General features: G+C 39.5%; 1 protein-coding gene across 43 annotated transcripts in view; it reads right to left on the bottom strand.

Annotated features, from left to right (window-relative positions):
• The window catches only part of r3hdm1 (R3H domain containing 1), a 132,105-nt gene that overhangs the window by 10,884 nt on the left and 104,832 nt on the right, over positions 1-16,389 (bottom strand). For 35 of the 43 annotated variants that reach the window (XM_078228067.1, XM_078228069.1, XM_078228098.1 and 32 more), the window contains 4 exons: positions 14,443-14,612; positions 8,321-8,465; positions 1,293-1,387; positions 219-303 (listed from right to left, as the gene is read on the bottom strand). In XM_078228067.1, the coding sequence (XP_078084193.1) occupies positions 219-303; positions 1,293-1,387; positions 8,321-8,465; positions 14,443-14,612 (495 nt within the window). The remainder of the gene's footprint in view (positions 1-218; positions 304-1,292; positions 1,388-8,320; positions 8,466-14,442; positions 14,613-16,389) is intronic. The other 8 variants (XM_078228092.1, XM_078228091.1, XM_078228093.1 and 5 more) reach the window with 3 other exon arrangements.

Genomic DNA, 16,389 nt, shown 5'->3' on the forward strand with positions numbered 1-16,389 from the left:
GGGAAGATAGATAAGAACGACAAAAAAGGACATAAGGATATGTTGATGGGGTTAGATGGGAGGGAGGAGACTCATGTGAAGCATGAACACTGGCATGGACCTGTTGGATCAAATGACCCGTTTCTGTGCTGTAAATACTATACAACACTATGCAGAATGATTGTGGAGTAAAGCACATTTTGTCTCAACGTACACAGAGTGTGCATTTATTTACGTACCAGGTTCCCCTGCGCCAAGATCTGTTGATGCTGCTTTCCTTGTCTGTTTCTTTCCTCTCCCTCCATGCCTATTTAAATTCTGACCCTAAAATTTCAACACAAGCACTGAGCCAAAAATATTTAAAATAGTTCTTTCAAAACAAAGTGCAATTTAATAGTGCATTTTCAAGAATATATGTGCTGAATCAGGCAAATACCAAAATATAACCAAAATAACTGGATAACAAAATGTCATAGAATAAGTTATACACAGTAAAAAAAAATTGAATACAGCTTCTGTTAGATTTGCCCAAAATCAGCCAAACAAGCACAAAAGATTGAGAAAAGATATTTAGTTAAAAGATTGAAGAATTTCAAGTGCAAATAAGTTCTGCATACAATCGACTTTCTGCAATCTTATGCACTGGCTTAAAAATAAAAATCACACTGGAAAGTGGCCCTGCCCACAAAACCACTCGTTCCCAAACTGAATTAACCATCATGGTGAGTTTCCACCAACTATGCCTGTTAGAGGGCCTCCAAGATGGCTTTTTACATTTAAGCTTTTAATTTAGGGGCAAGGACCCTAATAGTTTTTAAAAAGCTTGATTACTAAAAAACTTTTCATTGTAAAAGATGGATCTAGTAAATGGGGTTTTCCATCATTTTAAAAATCATTTTTAGAATTTGTTTGAAGCCAATTTTAATTATTTGAAATCAGGTCAGAGTGAGACACTGATCAAACATGCTTTTCTGTGATACTATTTTATTAATAGCTGAAAATAGGTGTAACAGGTTATCACTCTTTAATGTGTCAAGAAATATATTAAAAATTTACATTTTAAAATGATGCCCAATTGTTTATCAGAGATTTTATGCAAGTGATCTGCAAATACTTTTGGGCAGAAACTTGATTAAAAAACTCAACTCTGAAAAGTAGCTAAAATACGAGCAGAGATTGAATCTGATTTGCCCATTTCACACAAATTATTTCAGAATATGACTTTCCCCAAAAATGCTAACAGAAAAGTCCCACAAAGTTCTGAGAAGCATTTTGGTTCAGGACATTATTACTTTGGCAATACTCAAACCAACCTGTTGTGTTGAGACTATATGTGGCCCATGTAGAAGAGGACGGATTGGAGCGTTGTATTGCAAAGGTGGGCCAAGCAAAGGGTAGCGCCCATCTCCTTTAGAAGAAAATAATTTGTAAAATATTTAAATATAGTATAAAAAAGTCAATTTACAATCTACATAAATCAGTGCTATACTCATGCATATTTGAAGAAAACTCAAGGCATTATGGCAGAATTCCAAGTAAAATCAATGAAGCTGAAGTTCTAGTTAGTTATTGGAGGTGCTTCCAAGTGTTAATAACAACTACGTTTAAAGCAATTAGGCCAATCACTAATAATGAATAGAACGCTGACTATTTTCACCGTATACCAGAGAATAAATAATTGGTGTGAGCAGGAGACAGGCTGAGTAAGACAGACTACAGGTCAAGTGATGTGAGAGAGGTTCTTCTTTCTAAAATTTTCCCCAATGTCACGGCATGACCAAATGGGTAGCAAAAATTAATATACTTCTTCAAATAAAAAACTTACAGCTAGTTGTGCATCAATTAAACCTATGATAAATTTGGGGTAGTTTATATCATACGTCACTGCATCCTGTAGTCCAAGTCACATTGCCATGCTTGACATCTTTAAATGTAAAAGAGTAACAAAGTTTTAGGAGAGTAATACGATCTGATTCTGCAATGATCAGAGTGTAAGATAAGCCCACTGCACCATCCCCTCCCAAACAAAGGATGCCATTTTGGGGCTTACAGATTTAAAATTTAATTATCCTTGCATTTTACAATCACCATTTTATTTTCTTCAGACCTATTTTATTAAATTTGTAAATCAAAAGTAACTAGCACCTCATCATGGGCCAGCAGCTGCAGAGGTGGTGAAGGAAACCTTTTTAAAAAAAGCACAAAAGTAATCATTTGTTGCAATATATTGTTCTAAGCTCCATATACAAATTGTGCACTGAAGTAATGCAGACTTCTGTTAGTTTGTAGGACTCTAATATCCTCAAATCAACTTGCAGAGTATTGTGGTAGTGAAGTGTTTGCCACTGGAAGCAGTCAAAATGACATAAGAAAGAAGAAAGATTACATTTAAAAAGTTGGATGCGTGAAAAGACAGCGATCCAGGAGAAAGAAAGGGATAGCACAAGGTGGAAGGGGTGAGGGAAGAAAGGAGTGAAGCAATTGAAAGAGCAAAACACAGAGGCAAGGAAAGAGACAGACATAGCTATAATACATTAGATAGAAATAATGATGTCCCATGGCATTTTATAGCCACTGAGCATTTTTGAAGTAATAAAGCGAAAGAAAAATATAAGACGGAGGGCTGGAGTGGAAGATAGAGCATCCAAGAGGCAGATATAAATAGATATATGAATATAAATCTTCTATCCTTAAGATTTTTTTCAGAACTGCAAGCCTGTGTTTTCCTGGGCTATCCATTTGATTCAGTCTTCTCATACTGGGGATCAACCTCATCTTTTTTCTTTGCACCACCTCTGGGATTTGGATATTGGTTCACTAGCAGCAAACATAGTACTCAAGATGTGGTCTGATCAGAGGGGCAGACAACCATAGAGATTGCTACAAGAGATTGATGTGAAAATAGCAAAATAATGCAAGTTTCTCTCTAGGTCCCTAATGTTCCCAGATTTCCACAGACTTGTATATGGAAGTAGGGGAGAAAACACTACAAAAAGCTCTTGCACGTGTGTGCGCGCATCATCAGTAGAAATTTCTGCGGAAAACTTCTGGGTAATGATTCCGTGGAGTTTGGTGCCCATTAAAAATGTCATATATTAGAAAAAAAAATAGCCTGCCTCTTGGTGGTGAGGTGAAGCCACTCCAGTCATACCCATAGCCACTTCCCTGCTCAAAGTAATCTAGGATGATGCTTGTAGAGGTCCTGGAACTAGGATGGTGATGGGCAGCATCTGGAAAAAGGTACAGTAGATGGGATAATGCTTGCTTTTAACAGGGATTACTCTTCTTGGCGGTGAGGTGGGCTACAATAGGGCAGCTTTTCAATAAAACAATTAAAAAGAAGCCTTAAAATAGATTTGGGTGATGACTCCTCAGTTGATGCTTTGTTGTTCAGTGCAAGAATGCTTGTTCAAGGGTTAATCAGTTTATTCCTGGTCAGGTAGTTATATAGCTACTGATGTCTCTTCATAATGTAGTAATAGTAAATTTCAACCTTTGCCTATTAAACAGTAAATTTTAAGTCAATTTACAGTATCACTCAGCTACTCAGTGCTGGTCTTCAAGCTGATCAGTAGAAACCTCAGTGAACCCAATTAAAATGCATGCTGATTCACATATTTCAGAAAACTTTAATAAGCTAATAAGTAGTACAGGAACAATGATTGGTTCTGCAATGGAATGAGAACATTGGGCATATGTCATTTCTTATAAAATTGGAATTTATGTGGAAGCAGGAGATTCCATCATAGAAACCCTACAGTGCAGAAGGAGGCCATTCGGCCCATCGAGTCTGCACCAACCACAATCCCACCCAGGCCCTACCCCCACATATTTACCCGCTAATCCCTCTAACCTATGCATCCCAGGACTCTAAGGGGCAATTTTTAACCTGGCCAATCAACCTAACCCGCACATCTTTGGACTGTGGGAGGAAACCGGAGCACCCGGAGGAAACCCACGCAGACACGAGGAGAATGTACAAACTCCACACAGACAGTGACCCGAGCCGGGATTGATTGATAGGGAATCAAATGAAATAGAATTAAAATCTTCACATGGTGGAGATGTCCTTTGGCTAATGTATTTGACATTTTTTCCACTCTGGAATTTCTACTGGGATGTATTAGTGACTATCTTATATTTATAGTCACGAGTTTTGGTTTCCCTCAAGTGGAAATATCTTCACCACGTCCACCCTCACAAACTCTTTCAACCTTAAGAACCTCCAACAAGCCATCTCAGAGCTTAATTTTCTGGAGAATTTTCTGAAAATTTTCCCTTTTCAGTTTTTCCTGACAGTTCATAACCTATCTGGGGTCAAACAAATCTTTTTTGCATCTTCTCCAATGCCTTTATATCCTTTTTATAATATGGAGACCAAAAGCATACACAGTACTCTAAGTGCGGTCTAATGTACTGCACAATTTTAATATGCCTCTCCTGCTTTTCAATACCGTCTCGAAATGAACCCTTGCCCTTGGTTTGTTTTTGAACGGCCTTAATAACCGACATTGCTAATTTCCACGATTTCTGGATCTGTAGCCCGAATTCAATTTTCTTCTCCATCCCATTCACTTTTATTATCCAAGCAGAATGTGTTTGCATTCCATGAATATGCATCATCTCACTGCTATATATTGAAATTAATTTGTCAATTAAACATCGATTCTGCAAGTTTATTTAATAGTCCCTTGTATTTTGTTGCACTTTTCCTATGTCTTAACTACATTACCCAATTTGGTGTTGCCTGCAAATTTAGAAACTGTACTCCTGAATTTTGGCTAAATTATTGATGTGAATTGTGAATGACAGTGTTCTCAGCACTCCACCCTGTGGAACACCATTTACCTTTTGCTATCTGAATGCCTACACTTAATGCCTATTCTCTTTCGTGTAGCTAGCTTGCTATTTGTTCTGCTACTAACACCACATGTTCTGACCTTAAAAATGAGTCCAAAAAGGTGACAACTTATCAAAAGTCTTTGAAGAACCCAAACATGTTAGATCTACTCCATTACCATTGTCTGTTCTGTTACTTCTTCAGGGAATTCAATAATGTTGGGAAAACAAAATCTCTCCTTTTGAAATTCATGCTGACTGCACTCTTAAGATTTTTGGTTTCTAGATGTTGTATTACATCTGAGTAAAGATTCCATTATCCTTTGTACCACCGATGTTAAGCTAACTGGTCTATAGTTCTATGAACCTGAATCCCTTTTTAAATACAGACATAACCATTAGTTGCCTGTTAATCCTCTGTCACTATTCATTTTTCTAACAAATTTCTTATACATAATATTGCTGGACCAAGAGACCATTCTTGAAGCTTTTCATCTTGCACTTATCAGGACAGATGTAGAATACCAAATCTCAAAGGGAACAGCAATTCGTATTATATGAAAAGAGTGTGTGGACTGGTTGGCAAATGGACTCTGAAAGATGGAGGCATTGATATTGAGAACGCACCAAGGACACAATTTTGTTTAAATTCAAACCAGGCAAGTCGACTCTGATTTTTTATTTTCTTTACTCTTTTATGGTATCTGGCATCACTGGCAAGACCAACATTTGTTACCCATCCTTAAATGCCCTTGAACAGAGTGACTTGCTGGGCCATTTCAGAGGGCAGTTAAGAGTCAGTCATACTGCTGTGGGTCCAGAGCCACATGTAGACCAGATCAGTTAAGGATGGCAGATTTCCTTCCCCAAAGGGACAACTGGCTATAAATAGAGCTCAACCATTTGCTAACTGTGCAAGCTTGATGTTGAAATAGGGTGCACCAAAGTTATCCTGTGGGATAGTGGCTACCCCAATTACATTATTGTTTGGTGTACATCACACAAGCTCATGAATGGATGCAGGGTCACTACTTTCGATCCTGAAAAATGCCCAGTCTGTTGCAGATTACCCGAGAACGGGAGGTTGTCTCAAAAATTTAAGCAACAGGTGAAGTTGGCTGTTTTCTACTGCTACTATGCAGCAGCAACACACATGGTACTCTCCACACATAGAATGCCGTCTGAAACCAAAAAGATGTTCTGCCTACCACACAAATGAGTAATGTGGTACACGAATCTTAGTGCCAGGCCGTAGATCTAAATGACTGGTGGATCGTATCAAACAAGCAGACTATGCTTGCAAAACTCAAAATACAGTATCCAACATTAGATGCGATTCTGTGATTGGACAACACTTACTAAACAATCTAGAGTGTGCCAAGAATTATTCTGACAACCAATTTAAGGCCATCAGTCGGGCTTGCAGTGTGGCCTATTTAAGTGTGCTAAAAGCTACATATATTCAAACACAGGGCTGTTCTTTGCAAACAAAAATAACATGTCCATGTATTGTGCCTTTATTGACTAGACAAAAGCTGGGGGAGCCATTCTCTGGTTCATTCCTCATAGCAATGCTTTAACCAATCTGAGTCAAGCTGCCTGGTTTGAATTTAAACAAAAGCGTGGCAGTTTACTGTCCCTCAGTGAATTCTCCATGGCAATACTTCTACCAATCAGTCCACTTGTCAACCAAATCAGCAAATAAATTCCCTTTGAGCTTTGTTATTTTTGTGTCTGACCTGATGAGTGCAAGATATGTGATTATTTTAAGAAGCTTGCATTGTGTTGTTATTTCCCCGGGCCTGTCAGTTCTTTCTCTGCAGCAATCTCTTAATGATCTCTAAACTAGGGGAAGTGGCTATGGTAATAGCTTCACGCAAAATGCTTTGGGCTCAATAATATAAATCTCCCTTTGCAGATGTCTCAGATGGGTTTGTCTTTACAAATTATTAAGTTGTTTCCTCTCCCATTGACAAGATTGCACACATTAACATTTTAAAGAAACAAAGTCAGCCATCAAATACAAAATGACCCAATTAGTTTTGACTATACTGTATCAGTGATAAGGAAGATGGTTAACTCACACTGGAACTATGAATGAATGAATGAATGAAGATGTTTTGTATTTTTACAACCCTACCTGAAGCCAATTTTAAACTCACCGACTGTCTAACTGAAGACACTAAAAAAAATAGATGACGCACGACCGAACATAGGAGCAGGAGTAGGCCCTTCAGCTCCTTGAGCCTCTTCTGCCATAATTAAATCATGAATGAGCTCTACATCAACTCCATTTACCCACCTTTGATCCTTACCTAACAAAAATGTTGATTTTGGTCTTTAAAATCTTAAGTGATCCAGCTTCCACAGTCATTTGGGGACCGTTGTTCAGATTTCCACGATCCTCAATGGCAAAAAGTGCTTCCTGATTTCACTAGTGATTGCCCAAGCTCTAATTTTAAGATTGTGCTGCCTTGTTGTGATTCCCTACCAGAAGAAAGTTTCTCTCTGTGTAACTGATCAAATAGGCGTAGCATATGGATCACCTCTTAACATTTGAAACTCAAAGGAACACAAACAATATTTATGCAACCTGTCCTCATAATTTAAATCTTTAAGCACCTGATGTTTGGTATACAAAGCTGAATGCAATGTGCCATCTGAAGCATCCCAGCCCCTTTAAAATAAAGCCCAGCATTCCATTAGGCTTTTTGATTCTTTTTTCATCTGTGCACTAACTTTTAGTGATTTGTTTACTTGGATGCCAAAATCCATTTAGTCCTGAGACGGTCCCTAGTTTATTGGCATTATGGAAGTATTTTTAAACTCTTTCTTGGATCCAAAGTGAATGTCCCCAAAATACAATGTAACCATCTGCCACAGTCAATCTGTCCCTGGCCCTTTGTAATCTCCTGCTCCTATCTATGCAGCTTTAGCATATCTCCCTCATCTGAAATTCAGATATTTTCTTTGGCTGACACAGAATAAAGACTATGGGGGCGATTCTCCATCTAAGTGTCGAATTCACAATAAAACTGGAGTAAATCCCGCTGGTTTTTTCAGGCGGGATTTTCAAATTGAATCTCCTACACTCCGCACTGCAGCATGAATCACGCTGAAAATCAGTGAGCGGGACCTATTCCCGCTGGAGAGGTTGGCAGCATAACGCTGAGTGGGCCACTCCACATGTGCCGATCTGTCAGTGCCAAGATTGGCACATGTGCAGTAGCCCCGCACTGCCGGACTCCTGATCGCTGCCTCACCAACCTCCTCCATGGCCTGATCGCTGGCCTCCTGGTTTTGTCTGGGCCAGCCTCCACACCTCCCGCACCCCACCTCCCCCACACACACAGTCCCCATCCTCCCCAATGGCCAGCCCCGATTGCTGTCCGCTGTGCTGCATCGCCCCCTATATTGTTGTCACAACAGCTAAGGAACATTATGCATTGTAATAAAATCAAAGATGGTCAACCACATGGTGATCTGTATCTTAAACAAGTACCTTGTCCAGGGACCATAGGTCGAGGAAACTGTGCCATTAATGGAAGGGGTCCTAATCCAGTGCGGACATTTTTTATCGTTGTCATTGGTTGCGGTGCCGGAGATTGGGCTGGAGATACAGCAGGACTACCTATCTGTGGACTGCTCTGTTTTGAAGAAAAAGAGTCAATATCAAATTCAATCAAAGAAACTCCAAAGTAAATTTAGCACTTTTATTTCATGAACTCAATCATAATTTACAATAAAAAGTGGTTTTAAAGTCCCATGTGCTGAAAAACATTAAAACTTGGCTAAATTAATGGACATAAATTCAAAAATCAAATTAATTAATTACTGGGGCAAGCATTCAACCTCTAATGACAATATATTGAATGATGAGATCATGTTCTAGACGTTTTGTCAGGAGGACTGTTGGAGTGCGTTTTCCCTACTCCTTCCTAGTCTCTTACTCCCTCAAGGAGGCTCAGTTTGTCATCCTGCGCTCAGACTCAAGATTGCTCATGGTCAGTACAGAATCCCTCCTTGGCCTCATCTGTTGCCTCTAGGATGGAGTGTATGTGCTAGTGACAGTGGCAAGCTGATTCCTCATTGTGACCTGGGCAGGCATGAAAGCTTTTGCTAATCCCACAGGGACAGGCCCCAAGGTTCATTTTTGATGGCGAAGTGAACCCCGTGGAGGCGTCATCACCCTTCCAGAAAAAGCTTCATCTAGTGCCTTATTCCTTTAGTTGCCCTTCTCTTCTCATGACGCTCATGTCAACGTCAAAGCACTCAAGTTCCCTAGTTACGATGACGATGCAATGCTCAGGTCCATCACTGTCAGGTTTGTCCAGGAGAGTCCTGATGTTCCAGGTTCCAACCTTCATTTTGACGAGTGAAAGATCCTGTGTGTAATCACTCAGAACAAGCTCCATTAGAAAGGACATGTCACTCATATGCCTGACATTAAATCCCTGAAGCAACTGTTTTACTCTGAACTCCATTGTAACACGAGACTTGCAGGAGGAGAGTGGAAATGTTTGAGGCATGTTCTCAAAGCATTCCTGCAGAGATCAAACATCCCTACCGACTCATGGGAGTCCTGAATTATGACTGACCAAAATGGAGAAGGTTTATTTGGGAAGACAACAAACACATTCATGCAGGGGTGAAGTTGAGCACAGAAAGAGTACACAAGCCTCCAAATACCTCATCTGCCTGACCCTTCAACCACCACCTGTCCCACGTGCTTGAGTCTGTGATTGCTCCATCTCAAAACCCATGAAACTGGAGTGGAAGCAAGTTATCCTTGATCCCGAGGGACTATCCAAGAAGGAGATAACAAGTGATAGTGTTCTGTATTATTTGAATAAATTGTTAGGTGGTTTGCATCATTTGAACTGTGCTTAAAAAGTTACCCAATTAAAACTCAGTGCTGCTCCTTCATGATTCCGCATTGACTAATCACATTGTAGGTATCTTAATCATCACCAATAGCTTATCTACAGTGCCCACACAATCACCTCTGGGATAATTCAATGTTACATCCTTGATTAATTCCTCTTTCATTTGTTACCCATGAGTGACAACATCCAATTACAGTGGTACACAATGATACAGGGCTCTATATCTCCACTGATCACAAATTGTTACGACATTCTAAAACTGTCTGTAAAAGGGTGCAGGTCTGCAAGAATTTCCTCCAGCTAAATGCTCATGAAACCAAAACCACTCTTCCTTGGATCACACAAACATTACTCACCTTCAGCCTCAACTTCAAACTCCCTTCTTTTAAGCTCAGAAGAAGCCCATGAGTTGTGGAACAATGGCTTGCCACTCAATCCCAAGTTCAGCTTCTTCTTCCACATCTGAACCGTTATAAATGTTGTTTCATTTGAACGATTCTTCATACCATCAGTCTTTTGCAGTTAACTCTCCTCACTAATGCCAGAATATTGTTCATGCCTGGAATCTAACTGACTCTTTTCACTTCAAGGCTTGATCTTTCCAAAGTTTTCCTTTCTCCCTCATGAATTCTTTCCTGAGCATATCATGATTCGTGTCCTGGCACACCAATGTCACCATATTCCATTAGCTCCCCATCCCTTAGAGAGTTAATATTTTTGCAGGGATCCTTGTGGCAATTGAGTATTTTAATGAGGGGTTGGGAGGAGCACTCCACCTGTCTTCACGTTCAGGCAGGTGACAATGTAACTTCTTGGTTGACTGGTGTTTCGCAGGGCTGATTTACCAGAGTGTGTAGCCCATGATGACGTTGGATTTCTTCAGCAAATCAATGTTAGAGCAGAGACTTCCAGCAGACATTAAACTATTTATTTGCATAAACAAAGAAGCTAATAACTGCTTCAAGCTCGAGTGAAGAACACTTCATTTATCCTTAAACAATATGGCTGACGGCGCACTTCATGTCTATTTTAGGGCTTTAGGCAGCCCAATTTCTCAACCATAATCTCTAATGTGTGAAATTTATTTCAAGGGCTGTCCCAATATCTCAAGATAATTTATCCAATGAGTAAATTATAAAGATCAGGAACTATCAGGTTCAATCAATAATGTGTCCAGTGTCATTTCATCACAGTTGCAGTAGCAACAGTAACACAATTGTCCCCAGACAATACAGTGAAAAATAAGGCTGTCAAGTGACTTTGCAGGGAGTATTCCACTCTGGATGTCAAGCCAGCACAGTATCAGGATCAAGTTGGTCGAAAAACTCATCAATACTTGCTTTCAGAGCTGAGAAACAGACACTTTAGTGAGGTTGGGTCATATCATTACCATATAATATCATGACTGATACACCATTATTGCCACTTGATTCCAGACCAGAATTTAATTATCTCACTCATCATAAATGTATGCAATGTTTTTAAATGGGTAATTTCCACCTTCATCATTGGGGTGGTGCTTGTAGTAGATCCTGCCTAACATTTCCATTGATTTCAATCACATGAATACAAGTTGAGTTCCATGAAGGGAGTGTAACTGCTTCTCCAGGTTTACTATCCAAACCGTGAGAATGAATATTATCTTTGTTATTTAAAAATTTCCAAAACTTTACTAAGATAATTTCAACTTTGCAAAAGTAGTTCAACAGTGAGGTGAACTAGTTAAGAGTGTCAAGAGTGGAGTTGGCATGCAAGGAGAACTTTGGAGAAAATAAAAATGACTAGGGTTAGAGGTTTACAGCATGGAAACAGGTCCTTCAACCCAACTTGTCCATGGCGTCCAGTTTTTAACCACTGAACTAGTCCCAATTGCCCACATTTGGCCCATATCATTGTGCCCATCTTACCCATGTAACTGTCCAAATGCTTTTTAAAAGACAAAATTGTACCCGCCTCTACTACTAACTAGCTCGTTCCAGACACTCACCACCCTCCATGAAAAAATTGCTCCTCTGGACCCTTTTGTATCTCTTTCCTCTCACCGTAAACCTATGCCCTCTAGCTTTAGACTCCCCCATCTTGGGAAGAGGTGTTGGCTATCTAGCTGATCAATGCCCTTCATTATTTTATAGGCCTCTATAAGATGACCCCTAAGTCTCCTGCGCTCCAGGGAAAAAAAGTCCCAATCTACCCAGCCTCACCTTTTAACTCAAACCATCAAGTACCAGTAGCATCCTAGTAAATCTTTTTTGCACTCTTTCTAGTTTAATAATATCCTCTCTATAATAGGGTGACCAGAACTGTACATAGTATTCCAAGCGTGGCCATACAACTTCAACAAGATGTCTCAACTCCTGTATTCAGTGTTCTGACCAATGAAACCAAGCATGCCAAATGCCTTCTTCGTCACCCTGTCCACCTGTGACTCCACTTTCAAGGAACTATGAACCTTTACTCCTAGATCTCTTTGTTCTATAACTCTCCCCAAACCCCTACCATTAACTAAGTAGGTCCTGCCCCAATTCGATGTACCAAAATACATCACCTCACATTTATCTATATTAAACTCCATCTGCCATTCATCAGTCCACTGGCCCAATTCATCAAGATCCCGTTGAAATCCTAGATAACCTTCTTCACTGTCCACTATGCCACCAATCTTGGTGTCATCTGCAATCTTACTAACCAACCATGCCTCCTAAATTCTCATCCAAATCTTTAATATAAATAATAATAGACCCAGCACTCCAGTGGACCAGTGAGCTTGCACAGGACCAATCAGCCGGAGTGAGATTTCAGCCACAGTGAGGGTATCAGGAATTTGGAGCTGAGTGGGTAACTATTGGTATGTGTTTCTCTTCAAAATTCAGTAGTTTAGTTTAAAGGGCAATAAGCAACTGACCCAGTTTGCTAAGTGACAGTTATCTGTCAATCAATTGAAGCCTGATTAGGGCCTCAATAGGTGTGAACACTTAGGAATTTTAAACTGGTGTGCGAACCATCCCAGCTCACCTCAGCTATATATAAGGCAGCGGTTTTAGCAAGCGCACGACCACTGAGCTTGCGCAGGATCAGTCAGCCAGAGTGAGATTTCAGCCAGAGTGAGGCTATAGATTAGGACAATAAATTTAGAAGATGCTTGGAATTTAGATCGAGATTAAAAATTTAATGTCGATAATTTTAAAATGTGTGACAAATATAATTTTTAAATGATTTCATTGCAGCAGTGTTCATTTAGTGCCATATTGTCAAGATAGCCAACACCTGTCCAAGTTAAAATTATGAGGTTTATAAGATGATGTTGTTTTGGGATCAAGCCTGGACTTAAAGCTAAAATGAAGGAAGTCATATGGCTTGTTCTGCCTGACAGCAGGCACGAATAGTTTGATTGTTAAAGATTAAAGGGGGTCCAGATTGTTTCACTGGGCAGTAGGTGCAATGGAGATATGTTTGGAGACAACGACAGCAGTCTGTGTGCGAACAATGGAAAGACAGAGTCTCCAAAGTTCTAGGAAAGTGTTGAGGACATTGAGTTGCAAACAATACTGCTTTAAACAGTCCATTTACTTCCAAGATAAAGAGGGTTGGGGTCTCGAACACAGTAAGTCAGCATTTCTACCTGGATACAAGGCCAGTGTGTTTCACCGTACCATGGTAATGGGCTTTGAGATGGGAAAGATATAGACGAACCTATTGTAATATTGCAGGCTTTCCCAAAATTGGTGGACAAAATTATGAGGGGAAGACAGAGCGGACAGGATAAAGTTGTTTCCCTTAGCAGAGAATTCTAGAACCAGGGGACATAGATTCAAGGTAAGTGGCAGAAGGTGTAGAAGGGGCATGAGGAAGAACTTTTTTTTAATGCAGAGGGTAATGGATGTCTGGTACTCGCTGCCAGAGTTAGTGATGGAGGCAGAGACCCTAAACTGTTTTAAAAAGTACCTGAATCTGCACCTTAAGTGCTGTGACCTGCAGGGTTATGAGCAGAGTGCAGAAAGGTGGGATTAGAAAAGGCACCTGGATGTCCTCAGGTTGGCATGGACAAGATGGGCTGAATGACCTCCTTCTGTGCTGTAACTTTTCTACGACTCAATGACTATCAAAGTCAGCTTAGTCCGCTGGGATCCAGGCAAAGGAGAGCAGCTACAGGTAGCAAGACCATGCTGAAATGCAGGTGGGAGCTCGTGCTTCAATTGGAAAGAATAAATTTGTGAAGAATTAAAATGGGGCTGAAAGATTTGCTTTAGACAGAGGGAGCAGTCACCATGAAAACTTGCACCATGGAAGACAGTTCTAGAGTTAAAAATTTCAGGAGAGGAAAGAAAAAGATCAGAAGTAAGCCCTCGGGAGCCAAGAAACATTTTGCACTGATTCTGGGAGAACTAAATGTTTCCGTAAAGAACAGTGTAATGTATACATGATAGTGTTTTTTTTTCAGTCGTGATAAAAGTTCTGTTCTGTGGTTTAAAGTTTAAGTTGCCTACAAAAATAGCACTTCATCAATCATGCTTTTTTTGTTTGTTATGGTGAACATTTTAAAATGCAAAATCTTATCGTGTTATCTGTTCAGCTATTAAACTGGAATTTATTTTTTCAAAAAGGTTATTGGTCTCTATAGAATCATAACAAGATATCCACAACATTTCTCAGTTCTGCTGTATATGACATGAAGAAATGAATAAAAGTTACAGGATATTACTAAGCATTTTATTCCCTTTACACTGAAAGAGTTGCATACCTGCGTGGTAACTTCTGGATTATTAAATTCTGCAGATTTATGTCCTCTCTGGTCCACAGTGAAATATTTATTTTGCTTCCACTGAGGTGGAGAATGGGCCCGTGGATGAGGGTTGTTGGGTATGCTAAGCTGCATCATAAGCATTCCACTACCATGTGGTGACACAACAGCTAAGAGAAAAAAAAACAGAACATACATCAGTGTTAATTCAACTGCATAAACGGTCAAAATTATTAAATCTTGACCATGATTATAATTTAACTGTCACTAAAATCATTGACATTAATTACACCAATATAATTTCAAAGCTTACAGATCTGTGCAATTAGAAACTTCAGTAACAAACATAAAAGATGTATTAAATAAAAACAAAAAGCTGTAAACACTCAGAATAGAGCATGTAGCAGGGGCTGAAAACAATGGCTTTGGTCTCCTTGATGTCTACACTGAAAGAAATTGCCATTGATCCAAGACTATGTTGGACAAACATCTGACAATATAGACACACTAGAAAGCTCAATCGATAGAGCTGGTGTTACACGTGGAACCTGACACCGTCTTTGGATGTTGCAAATGAGGGTTAGCAGATGAAAATAGGAGGGGGGCAATGATAGATCCTTGAGAGACTGGAGAAATAATGGGACAGGAAGAGGGATAAAAGTCAGTACAGGTCAAAATCTAAAACAAAATAGATCGAATGTCCTAAGAAAACCATGTTCAGGTTAAATATTTGAGAATTTATTAAACTTTCTTTTGTTATTCAGGTTCCGCATGATGATGCATTTAATAAGATATCCTGACATTTCTTACAATTGTGTGATTGATAAATTACAGTTTATAAATGCCATCTTCATAAATTTACTGTTTATAATAATAAAACAGTTATAAAGACAGCAAAACAAAGCAGTACAATATTTAAGTCACGCAAATACTTTTATCAGTCATGAGCTGGCAACATTAGAGCTACATGTTTCATCAGCTGCTGCAACGTGATGCCTTAGTGGCATCAGCTGGAAGTGTGAGCTTGATACTCCTTGAAATTATATTTAATAAACCAAACACAGGGAGGTTTAATTCTCTCAAATCAATATCAATTTAAGGGTATAAAGACAACAAATAGGATTGCTGGCAAATAAAGTCAGGTATAAAAGGTACTAACTGTTCAAAATATTGCCAGTATTGGACAAAAACATCATATTGTCAGAAGAAAATGTGATTGAATACTGCAGGGGACCTGTAGTCAAACAAAACTAATCTTCAACAGATCAATACGAAGAATGAATGATACAATCCTCATGAATTCCTATTATCTTGTTGAGCATGTGGCTAAATCTACTTTTCACTCCTGTGAAGGAGAGATTTTCAAACTGTCCTCCACAAGAGAAATTCCAAGGGATGCTCGGAGGACGTCAGGTTCGTAAATTGGATTAGAAATACCCAGCTGGTCAGGACAGTTAATATTTCAAGTCAATGACATTTCATCACAACTAGGAAAAGTTAGAGACGTAATAGGATTTGAGCAAGAGCTAGGTGGAACACGGAAGGTTTGTGATAAGGAGGAAGACAAGAGAGATTGAATGAAAGAGTTAGTCTGCCCAGGCCAAAGAGAATGTTGATGGCACAGGAAAAGATACAAAAGATGTGCCGAGAACAGGTACTGCTGACAGCAAGCAAACATGAGAGAAAAAAACTAAACATGGAAAAAGGAAACAAAATGGGGAATACAAAGTTTATAAGAACATAAGAACTAGGAGCAGGAGTAGACCATCTGGCCCCTCGAACCTGCTCCGCCATTCAATAAGATCATGGCTGATCTTTTTGTGGACTCAGCTCCACTTACTCGCCCGCTCACCATAACCCTTAATTCCTTTACTGTTCAAAAATCTATCTATCCTTGCCGTAAAAACATTCAATGAGGTAGCCTCAACTGCTTCACTGGGCAGGGAA

The sequence above is a fragment of the Mustelus asterias genome, chromosome 14, assembly GCF_964213995.1.
Source record: "Mustelus asterias chromosome 14, sMusAst1.hap1.1, whole genome shotgun sequence".
NCBI classification, from domain to species: Eukaryota; Metazoa; Chordata; class Chondrichthyes; order Carcharhiniformes; family Triakidae; genus Mustelus; species Mustelus asterias.